The 12,512-nt window shown below is 49.4% G+C and overlaps 1 protein-coding gene across 2 annotated transcripts in view; it reads left to right on the top strand.

Annotated features, from left to right (window-relative positions):
* Window positions 1–493, top strand: part of LOC131210551 (neural-cadherin) — a 157,744-nt gene extending 157,251 nt beyond the window's left edge. For both annotated transcript variants that reach the window (XM_058203811.1, XM_058203812.1), the window contains one exon: window positions 378–493. In XM_058203811.1, coding sequence (XP_058059794.1) covers window positions 378–493 — 116 coding nt within the window. The remainder of the gene's footprint in view (window positions 1–377) is intronic.
* The last annotated feature ends 12,019 nt before the right edge of the window (window positions 494–12,512 follow it).

The raw sequence follows: 12,512 nt of genomic DNA on the forward strand, positions 1-12,512 counted from the left end.
AGGTGCTGTGTCTCCCGTTCGGGGGCCAAAAATCGATCCACGCTGTGTGGCGAGTGGAAATGGAAAAGCAATGCGAATGCGTCACATTCGCTCTGTGCCCACGCCGCGTCGGGTTCCTTCCGGGCCGGCATATCACCGTCGGGACACGCCGGACCTTCTCCTTATCGCGCGCCAGACAATGTAACAGTTAAAGTCCACATAATGTGGGCAACGCTCCGTTTGGCCCCGTTCCGTGCCTGCGCTTTTCAGATTTTTCGGGGGTCTCGGGAAAACTCGCCTTTAATGCTGTGCACCCTAAGCAGCTTACCGTATGATACTTCGAGGGTATTTAATTTCGTGTCTCTCTTTTCACGATCTCTCGCCCCGCTCCAAAATAGGTACTGACGACGAGGTGCAGGAGTTCGACTACCTGGACGCCTGGGGACCCCGGTTCGACAAGCTGGCCAACATGTACGGCGATCATCATCCGACTGAGCTTGATGATTTAAATTAAATCCTGGCTCCGGTATCGATCGTCCCGGGCGGCCGTGTTTCGCCAAGAGGAACGGAAAAAGGACATCAGCAAACCCGAGCAAAGCAAGCAACCGAACACAACAAGAACAACCCACAGGCACACCGGGTCGATGCTGGTCTCCGCATCGAACCACAAACAGATTATTAACGAAAGCCAAGGATACGAAAACCGAAGTAAGAAAAAAAAAAGGCGAGCGACGAAGAGAGAGAGAGAAAAAAGATTTTGTTACAAACACACCGACAGCACACACCGGAACGGGGCGCGCACTCCGGGACGAAGGTGCCGGAGACTTTTACGGTAGCAAGAAAACGCCGGACGTGGGACACGCGGCACTTTTACGCCAGTGCGTTTTTAGTCAAATTTACTTCGAAACCTCGGCTCTCGCGAGTACTTAGTAGCCAACCAGCGACAGGAGAGAAACACGAAAAACCTGCGCCCTGGCGACCGATCCCGACTCCTCACGAACGAACGGTCAACCGGCCGCCAGCCGCCAAACCAGCCACTCATCATCATCATCATCATGGTGTTGTTGGTTGACGGTGATGGTGCGCCGGTCGGTGGCCTAAAGCGGACACTGCCGAGGTATCGTTTCGCCGGCGTCAAGGTGAGTCCTCCACAAGACAACCTACTCCTGAACAACGCCGGATTCCCGGTCCTAGTGTGTTGTGACCGCACAACAACCGCCACCACCACACAGTAATCAGTCGTCCAATTTTGGTTTGGCTGCCCCCCCGTAAGGGACCTTCCGTTGTTCCGTTCGGTTGGCCGATTCCGGTGCTGATAATGTCCCCACGAGGCAAAAACCGCAGGCCACACGGCACGGCACGGCACGACACGGCGCATCGATTTTCTCCGTTTTAAACCAAAGTTTAATTTTAAGGCACTATTGTTAGGACTTAGGCGCGCAAGGTGTGGACACACTGCCGGAGGTAGAACCGCGAGAGGCGCGGGCACAAGTTTGAAGAAATCGATGACGAGTGATCGATCACGAACGGACACCCCCAAAAACCTGTTCTTTCGGGGAGGGCCGTGGAGCGTGAATCCGTTCCGGCAACCGCCGTTGATGGGCTGGTTGATGAATCGAAGGGTTGTAATTTGGCCCGGCGTCGGGTGGAAACGATGTTCGTTCCGCTTCCGATCGAAGTACCGATTGTGGTTCCGGTTACGCTACACATGTCAAAGATCGTGCAGGGAGAACGTGAAGAGGATCGCGCTTGAAGTGCTCTAATTTATTGATGAACGTACGATGCAATAGAAAAACAATAGACCTTCCAAGGGGTACCCGTTTTTACAGGTCCATTCGGTAATGTTAGTTTGTTAAACTCATGTCCTTTCCCACTGCCACAGTACACGGCGTGAGGTGAAAACAATTTTAGAACTGGCCATAACCGCCGAGAGGCACCTTCGCGCAGAGGAGGGTTGTATCGTATGATTTGATTTAAGTTTGCTTTCATCACGCCCTTAGAAATATGGGTCACCGGGAGCCGCCGGCGTTCGGCTGTGGGTTGAAAGTTGTAAAAAGCTAGTTTTATACGCTTGTGTATCATACGTTCGTTGAGGTTGTTTTTTTGTTTTGAGTATAGTTTTAGCTTCGCACTTAGTTTTGCCATCCACAGCTGATGGCAGGAGTTTGTTTCGGTTCGTTTTGCGTTCGTTCTGTTCGCCTTCTTTCGTATGTCTCAACAGAGGGGGTCAAAGACTATTACACGCAGCATTGCCACGGACATTGGGCAGTGGTTTGAAACCCGGAACCCGAAACGGAAGAGATTGATACCCGTGTTCCTCATTCGTCAGAGAGCGAGATCATGCGAGACGTAACGCGGGGTCTTTTGGTGTGCGCAAACTCTAGGCGTAAGTAAATCAAATATACAACCACACGCGGTATTGGATTAAGACAAGATCAGCTTCTAACGCACCTCCGAACCTCACGCGCTCGCCACGTGTCTAGAGCCTCGTCGTTGTAGTGTAGTAGGTCCATCTCGCGTAACTGGTCCCAATTTGGTGGTGCCGCTCCCCGCGTATCCTAGTAGTTAACCCACAAGCAGCGGACGAACTGGGGTTGCCATTGCTTTCGTACTCTAACCGCTCTCTCCCGGTGTGTTCGGTGACACTTTTCTACCGAGATGCGCAACGAGCAAGTATTAGCGCCTAAGCCTCCCCCCGGCGGAGGGCCGCGCATGAATTCGTAAACTTATGTACTCTCTAGTAATTAATTTATTCCGCCGAATGTAACCGGGCGGAATGTGGCGTGTGGGGTGGCGCGCGCAGAACGAAGCGAAACAAAACTGATATTACACGTACCCAAAGACTGTAACACATGTTAGTTTGGCGGAAGCCAGGCGGTTTTAGTTGTCACGATAAGTTACTGGTAAGTTACACAGAACAGACAGACAGAGACAGAGCGTCGGAGCGCCCGCGGCGGGGTTTTATTATTTTCGGTTCCGTTCCGCGCAAGTAGTGCATTTAACGCAAGGACGCGCGAGGGCCTGTCTGCAACTGAGGGCAGGGCAGCAGCAGCAAATGGTAACGATAAACTAGAGGAGTAAGCCGATTAGACAGATAACTGCATTATCTTATTATTAAGTATTGACTATAAATGGACACTAATAGAGGGTCGTGACGAGGGCTCGCGACCATTTTTTTATGCCATACCCACAGACAGACCGATACGTCCCACAGTCAAACACGGCACGGGCACGGGGTGAGGCTACGAGGGGAACACTAAGTATTGTGTAAGGTTAGCAGAGTCCGACCTAAAGAAAAATGGATGAAAATTACAGCTCCCATGGCGATAATATTCCGACAGGCCACGCGGCGGTGGTGGTGGTGGTGGTGCGGGGTGGGCCACCACTCTATCTATTGTACTATGTGTAAGAGATCTGAAACGAAACAAACAAAACCACTAACAACAACAACTAATTTATTCCTCAAAACTTTTATTGAGTTTTACAAACCTAAATAATCGAACGGAGGCACCCGTCTCTGTTGGGCGCGCGCGCGACACGTGGCTGGGGCCCCATTTCGTTCGTATTGAACCGCTCGTGGCGCCGTTTTTAAACAAAATATTTGAAGAAAAAAAAACCACTAACCAAACTGGTCGACGTGTACGGAATTAGTAGAGAGCAAATCCTGGGAGATGAATGCGAACACGTCACAACCTAATACATAAACACCCCATTTCGAGGAGCGAACACTAGACAAAAACGATCCGACGCGGGGACAGTCACACTCCGGCGTCGTCACACCGTGAATTAGGTTTCCGCATTGTGTGTCTCACTCGGACACACTTTTCCTCATCAGTTTTCGCGCCATCATTGTAGCCGAACGTGTCCTCGTTTTGCGAATCATATTAATGGGCCACTCCACTCTCGTGTTGCACTCTACTGCACATTCCCCGTTCATTGTTGATGATTTCGTTCGGCGTATAGGTAAGGTATAGGTCTCTCCCTGCACGCGGGCAGCTGCCCCACAAACTGCTCAGCCATGATAGCCATTCACACGTTGCATGCGCATACACGTAAGGGTACATTTAACGAAGAGTTTGAACAGTGAAACTACAGGACACAGGAGCGTCGTTAGGACACAGGGGCACACTCGGGGAAAACTCGCTCATACACGGAGGAGACTCTAGGGGAAACTCGATATCATAGAACGGTGCAACAGCAACACGACACTCTATAGCCTAATATCAACGCCAGACCACTCACTAACAGATGCAATAGACCCGGCACAAAAATGGAGCAGCAAAATTTGGACAACCGAAACACAACCACACGGCACCTTTATCCACTCACTGCGAGATCGTTAGTTAATTGAGTAAAAACAATATATTTATATATATGAGCAAGTATATATGAATGACTTTTTAAATAAAACCCCAAAACCGCACAGAGCAGAGCGAGAGAAGGGTGCAAATGGGGAGGAAAGTCCCCTTTTCTGGCGCCACTTTCCGTCTCTAGGGCCGTTTCCATGATCCTGACGCTCTCCATCACTCTCCGAAACGCACTCCCTTGGCCCAGGGTGAGAGGGCAATCGGGACAACAGAAAGTCAACAGTTGTGCGTGACCCCACCATTAATGTCCGCAGCGGGGGGGGTCACTGTTATGGAAGACGATGAGGTGAGGTGGAATGGAAACTAATAGAAAGACAGCGAGAAACAGACAACAAACGAAGCGAAGTGGCATCTCCGAAAGAGTGTGAGCGGGTGTGAGAGTAAAGATAGGGCAAAGAGGGAGGACCCTTAAAAGTGCAGTAAATATTATTAAATAGCGATACCAAAATCCTAGTTGTAAATATAGTGAAATGATATTAAAGCAAAAATCAGGCCGAGCGATGGCGATGACGGGCGCGAGAAAAACACCCATTGTTTCCCATTGCAAGTAGACAAAAAAGCAACAAAAACACATACAAACACACGTACACACCCCCATTGAGAACACAGAACCGACTCCGGGCACCCGGGGGCCGTCGCAAATACTCATAAAAAAAGGAGGGCCCCCCCCTTGGTGGAGCTAAACAGTTCGCTAAAGTTGGTGTGGCTCACACTACATTAAATCTATCACCTCGTAGTGGCCCGAACGGCCGACCGTTGTGTGGCCGCTTCCTCACGGAGCGGGGACAACGGCGTTGTTGGGTCAACGCATTCCGCGCCATCTTCCTCGCAACGAACCCTAGGCAGCAATGCATGCAAATTTTCCACAGAGAGCGCCATAAAAACGATCCGAGGGCTTCATAAGAAAAAACACATCCCCCCCCCAACAACGTCTTGATGTTTACCTAGAACAGTTTCAACGGTTCGACCGCCTCAACAACAAAACACAGCGCGGGGTATCGATGAAGCGACAACTATGATAAACCACAAAAATGATTGTAACAATAGACAGGCATGGGGGAGGAACTAGGAGACTAAAAAGAAGAGGGGAATCAACAAGTCACTACATTAACGCGGGGGACGAGGGGAAAAGGCGTGGAAGGCGCGCCACACAAGCACGTGGCCGCCGCGTGAGAATTTTCACAGGAAGAAGACGGAATGTACTAACACGCCTCATCACACCACACACAAGCCATAGCCAACCGACCGAAAACCACTGACACGCATACGACGCAAGTAAAAACGTTCAATTATGGAAAAATTATACAAGAAAAACACGGAACGGAACGGTGTCCGCAGCGAGGCACGGCGCGCGGAAGAAGGTCGGAAACGAAAACGAGGGAAAAACTGAAATAAAATGCTACAATGGGGAAGTAACTGTCATAAACTGGAAGATGTCTCTTGAATAGCTACTGTGGCGTTATCTCTTGTCTTTTATCGGCAGCGAAGTGTCCGAAGAGTCCGAAATTCATCCTCCGCTTTCTTTTTTTTTTGTGGTAAAAACTCATGATTTATTGCGGTTTTTATTTTCAGGACTCGCTTTAGTTACTGTATTTTGGTACATCGCTCCTGCGTCGCCTACTTTAGCACCGTGTAGCACCGTGTTTTAATACTTTCGAAATTGCTTCTACATTTTTCATCGGGTCGCCAGCCGCGTAACCAAAATATTCCTGTTCGGGTGCCAAACGACAAAATTATTCACTCGGTTTCTGGAACCGCAAGCTGCATCTGGCCCCGGGAACAGCCAGCTCCTCTACCCATGATGACGACAGAGTCGGCGCAAAGTGCACGGAGCAGGCAGACGACCCTGCCAGGGCAAAGGAGGCTCTGCTTCCTTACGCTCGTTACCCCGTTAACGTTTCATCGCAGTCGCCGTCGTCTCCGAGTGTGCGAAACGTGTGAAAAATACAAGTTTGTTTTTACGATTATCACTTGGCCTGGCTGCTGGCACACCGGGCTTTGAGTTATGCTGCCGCCCATTTATTTTCCGTTTTTCGCACCCCCGGAACGCATCCGGGTGCGCGAGTGGAAACGGATGTGAAAGCACTGGTCCCAGGGAAGCGTACCACACGTGCCTTCGTTGAGTCGTAAAAGCCAGGGGGGCCCGAGCAAACACAGTGCATCCTGCGGAGCATCCGGAGCATGAAGCACAAGCGCGCCCACCCAGTGCACTCTTGGTTGGGTGGGAAAGGCAGGCCAACCCACCGGGAACTGGAACGTGTCCCCGACGACCGGCTGGAGAAATGGCTTCCAAGTGTCTTCTCTTATTGAGTTTCTGCTTCATTCGCGCTCCGCTTGCTGTGGTTTTCTCAACTTGACGGCGACGATTTTATTTGATGTCAAATTTGGGCCCCATTTCCGATTAAGTTAAATTATTTTCGAACCATTCGCCTTCGAATTGGCTCTCGTTTTGTTCGTTATTCACGCCAACGTTAGATAAATACGCGTTTCGCAATGTGTGCCCTCCATTTGTAATCGTCTCCACCGAAACTTACAACGCCAGCCCCTCACCGGTGGGAGTCGTCCCGACCAGCTTTTCCCGTCTGCCCGTGCATCATAATATTATTGAAATTTCAGGAACCAACAAAAACCGGTGCAAGATGCACCGCCGCCCGAACACCGCATTTATTTATGCACAATATGCATCCGAATGTACGCCTGCGTCCCACGCTTCCCGGCACGGTCCGGGAGATTTCTTTCCGGTTGTCGTGCGCGCCCGGATGTCGACGATAAATAATGCTCCCCGGCCCGGCACTTCATAAACACGCTCCCGGCGCGCACACATTTGTACTGATTTCGGACCGTGATTCCTCCGGATGATCCTTCGGGGCGGCTAGCGCGACGAGTGCAGCGAACGATGGCCGGGCCGGGTCTCTTTATTCGGTGCGACGACCGAAAACATCCGAATCTCGAGCACCGAGAAGATGACACCGGCGCCCCCGGGCCCTGGGTCCGGGCAGAGCCATAGTTCATTGTTTATGGTGGAGTGCTGATGGATGGTGCAGTGTGCAGAAATTATGTCTGTGCGACCATTTATCGGCCCCTTCCGGGTGATTAGTGTTCCCCGCCGGGTTGGGTGGCAGTGTGCTTCCTGTGGCCGGATGCCTTCAGGGAAGGGCACCCGACCCGTTGCTGGCTTTAATACGGAGTGTATTTTATGATATCGCAAACCACACCGCCGCGAGGAGCAGCCGGATCAGAAAGGTTAAAATGTTGTTTTCACTTGCGCGCGGCTCCATTCGGACTAATTAGGAGAAGTAATGGTTTTCACCTTCTGCGGCCATTCCCCGAAGCACCCGAAGCACGCTGCTGCAGCGCAGGTGCTGGGTTTAAGAGGCTAACCGTTCTTAACGGACCTTTATCTCCGTTTCAGGGAGGAAGCATTCAGGAAGGGCAAAGGGCGCACACGAACGTACCTAAAATGACTGGGTGCTGGGTAAACGCATAATGGTTACGTTTTCATTAGGTTAAAACAGGGCAGGTTTTAGGAGGCAGCCGAGTCCGTAAAAATCTCTCCTAAGCAATCATTAAATAATGGCCATTTACACATTTTCATCACGTCCTTATCACGGCACTCCACGAGCGACTCCATTATGGTAATTAAACAAAAGTTGCATGAATTACCTAATACACGGCTGCTCAGCCACAGCCGCAGCTCTAGCCGTAACCCGATCCTATTCCCTGTGACTGCAAGATGATTTGTTTCCATTTGTGCGTTGTTCAGGATCCACCGGCCTTTCGAACTGATTTTTCGGTTTTCGGACATCTCTCGACACTGTTACGGTACACTACGATAAGAAATGGTCGCCCGAAATTGTAGTTCCGTCCTGTTTTTATTTTTCGTTTCACGGTTCCGACCCAACCCGAAAGTGACCGCATTTGATGCGCACAGTCCGCACCTGACGGGAGTTTTAATTAAAACATGAACGGCATCCAAACGGCTTCCCGACCACCCCCCTGGAAACACCTTCACCGGGCACGTGCCCGGAGAGTGCAAAAAAGGCAGCACGCCAATCTAAAATAACAGAAAAACGGCGAAAAAAGGCTGCCGTTCGGGGAGCCGCCTCGAGGTGTGTGGTGCTTTGAAGTGAAAAGGGGCAAACAAAAGGGGGGGCTATTTGGGGCCAAACGAAATGGAAAAATGGCGAACATCTATAGCGAAACGTGCTGTACAATTTTAATGGCATAAATGGAAATGTATTATTCAACAGACAGTGGCAAACGGAAGGGTTAGTTTTCCGGGCGACGGGGACGAGCTTGATTCGATCACAAAAACCCCGATCAATATAAACACTATTACTTCAATAAAGGAAAGAAAACAACAGATCCGCGCTTGTGTTTTTAACAAAAAAAAACATGATGACAAAACAACGCGAAAGAAATGATACAAAAGTTTGCGAACTTCTTGAGCGACACCATTTCCGGCGGAGAGGTGCTCGATCGGCCATTATGATATCTATTGTCCATTGATTGAATGCAAAGTATGGCGTCCGGATCGAACGGCAGCCACGATAGGCTGCCCCGTACAAAGGAGTGCCGGGCCAAGGCACGCCCAGTTGTACCAGCTTCCCGAGCTCGGAGAAGCTACCTCTTCACGCGTCATGCTGCCCCGTTGCAATTGCTGGATTTTTAAACTCGACGGATTTCTCTGGGTCCCGGTACTTTCGGAACGCGCTGTTCGGCGCTCGTTCGCGCGCAAAAACGCCCAAATGTAGGCAATTTATTTCGGTTGCATTTTTTGTGTGAACTTCTTAAATTTTGCATTACGGATTTTTGCGCTATTTCAATTGAATTTACTTTATTAGATGAAACGATGTGCTTGTCGCTTGGAACATGCGTCGTGGAACCCCTCAACGTTGTGCGTGGTTGGAGAGTTGGAAATTTTGGGGAATTTCGTTCTCGATTGGGGTTCCGAAAATCTCGTTTAAACAAACCAAAAAAAAATAATAGAAAATTGAAAGGGATCGGTCCCCAAACGGCGGGTATTATTAATTCAAAACCCAGCCTTCGTGGGACGGACGGGTAATGGATTTAATTTTACAAATACAGTAAAACCTGCACCTGCACGAGTGCAATATTAATTGAAGCTTCGACCTTCGCCAGTGGCCACGGATTGGATTAACATAACCCCTAATAAACCCGCCAACTGTGAGGCATACGGTGTCAGTGGGGGAGATCCCATCGCCAGTGGCGCCCACGTTGAAGCTGTTTTATTATTGAACTAATGGCGGTTGCATGTCTGGTGGTCGCCGATTGCCCCGAGGATCGATCTGTGATTAAAAAGCGTCATTTTTTGCACCCACGGCAAACATTAAAAGCACGTGGCGTACTCACCGCGAACGAGCGGACAATTAGTGCGGAGCGACAACAAAAACGGATCTTCAATTTGATTCGACTTTATTTCACTGTTTATTGATTTGTTACATTTGCTTTGCGTTTGATTTTTCACATCCCATTTCCGACACGGATTCAATGCTTGGCTCTCTCTCTGTCTCGCCGTCATTAGCGTATCATTGTGGCCGACCCACCGATAGTCACACACAGGTAGGTTATTGCTGATAAACGTTTTCTTGTTTTGCTTTTGTAGGTTTATTAAATTATTTTCACCTCTCTCTCGTCAATTCGCTAATGTTCACTCCATTACGCTCCGCCGTGGCCAGGGAGAGTAGTAGCGGAGTCTGTGTTTGCTGTAGGCAAGCAACGCTCTCAATGCTGCTTTCAATTATCAATACACAATACACGATCGTAATCATATAATTATGATAATAGTTACTAATTGCAGTTATAGAATTATACTCATATCGTTACGCACGCACGAATAATAACGCGGGGCTTCAGCAGGCAACAAAGAGAACAAGAAATGATGGGGAAAATTGAATTTAATTCACAACACTATGAACTAGAGGCAACATGCTGCTGTTAATGCTATAAATGTTTTGCTCCACACTTTTCATCCTGAAACATCCTTTTTATCACCGTTTTTTGCAATCCGTTCAATGTGGCTCCCGTTCCCGACTGTAAGCACGCGGTTCGGTGCTGAGGTTTTGCGTGTCCTTTTTATGCTTTTTCACGTTAGTGCTCGATTGGTTAGTTCACTCTTTCATACATTCGTATCTACATTCACCGTTTGCTTCCCCCTTTTTTCTCGACAAATGCACCGACAAAGCCTACTTGAATTAGCCTACGAAAAGCGTATGTTTAAGGGCAACATTTGATTTAGTATTTGATTCGATTTACACATTAGATATTTGCACCCGCTTGCGACCATTGCGGAGTAACGCATGAAAGTTCGATTGAACCGAGCACTGCTCCGGCTTGATTTGGCCATCGCAGAAAGCTACTTTTCTTAGTTCACGCAGCGTCTACGCTTAATGGACCGCCCCGGCCCAGGATGTAGACTACACGAAGCTTGCACCGAAAAAGCTGTAAAAGAATTAAAAAAGCCATGAAACCACCGATCACCGATTTTGTATCCATCGCCCGGACGGTACACGGAAGGGTGGCACCGAATATGTTACAGCACAGATTGGTGTCACCATCCACCACACGGCGAGAAAACCACGGCGCGTCGTCGTAGTGGTTAACCGGAAGACCCCTTTTTTTGCTGCTTCTGATTGGCAGCACCGACTTCGGGGGGGCAGAGGGACCCCTAACCGAGGTACTGAAAAATACATCATATCATAATAACCACCGGACATGATACTGTGTACACCACTCCGGAACCCGTACCGCTCATTTCGCTCTCAACCCCGAAACCACAGCCGTGACCACCATCAACGGACCGGTGTGGTTTATTATCTCCGCACGGGCCAGAAACAAAAAACTGAAAGCGGAAATAGGGCCCTTCCGCCCTCCCCGGATCCGGAGAGGTTCTGGTTCTTCCGCGTTCGCCCCTCCGACGGAGCTAACCAACGAGAGCAGCGAGCATGCAGTTTTTCGGGGTTGACCCTTTTTCGGGTTTCACTGGGCGCAACACGATGGCATCACGCCTCAGGCGCGGGCAACAAATTTTAATGAATATTGATGATGATTTTGTTTAAATGCTAATTATTCCGTGGTGCAGAGCACCGCGCACCGTCGGCGGCGGTGGACCACATTTGATATGAGATCGAAATTAGTTCCGTTGCAGTGTGGCAACACCTCAGCCCTTTGGACCATTGTCATGTGGGGAAGTTTTTCTGGGAAAAGTTTGCCATTTACCTGTTGCGGGTTTCGCAGCGTCTGTTTCATTTTTAACATTTCTACGTGAAAAAGTAAGCGTAGGTTGCTTTGATGGCTGTAAGCATTTTAGGTGCAAGGCATTGACATTGACAGCATCGAAGCGTGATGGAGTTATAATCAACCAGAGGCGGTTAGAGTTTTTAAGGACGAAGCAAAAAATGATCAAGCAACCATAGGCTCTCTGCGCTGTGTGCAAAGCTCCGATTCATCGTTGCGAAACGGCGAAAGCTGTAGCGAAATAGTTTCCGTAACAAGTGGTTTGATATGTTCACATTTTCTGCTTTGTTTGCTTTGAAGTTGGCTTTTAAGGTACATCGCTTCACTCACTCGATATTACTTGCATTGGGGGATTCGATTGCTGCGCGCTCTTTTTGCAACCCTGAAACCGTATCGTGTCACGCGCGTCACATACGAACCAAAGGCCATCCGAAAGGGAAACGAATAAAAATTACACCTTTAACAGCACCAAACGAAGACTGTCTCCTACGTTCGCGATTTCCCAAGGTCCTTCCTTTAAGTTCGGTGCCCTTCCGGTGCATCGGACGTGTGGTAGCATTAATTTAGTTCGCCCCGTTCGTCAGCAGCTTCCGAGCAAAGTCGTTCATCATTTCGCTCCAATTTTTCACCGCGGGCAGCATGTGGGGGCTCCGTAGTGGTGCGGTGCGAGGTGTCTTCTCAGGTTTGTTTGATTTTACTCTCTTTTTACATCGTGCCTTGCCTCTCTCGTGGGCACAAAAAGTGACCAAGATTGGCAGTCTGCCATGCCGTTGCCGTCATCTTCTCGGACGTTATGTTGCTTCGGGTTGGCAACGGCTCCAAATGGCAGTACACAGTGTACCGCACAGCTGGACCATCATTTGTATCCTGCCGATCTTTCTGTTTTTGCCGGGACGATCTTCCCATCGC

The sequence above is a fragment of the Anopheles bellator genome, chromosome 2 (assembly GCF_943735745.2).
Source record: "Anopheles bellator chromosome 2, idAnoBellAS_SP24_06.2, whole genome shotgun sequence".
Lineage (NCBI taxonomy): Eukaryota > Metazoa > Arthropoda > Insecta > Diptera > Culicidae > Anopheles > Anopheles bellator.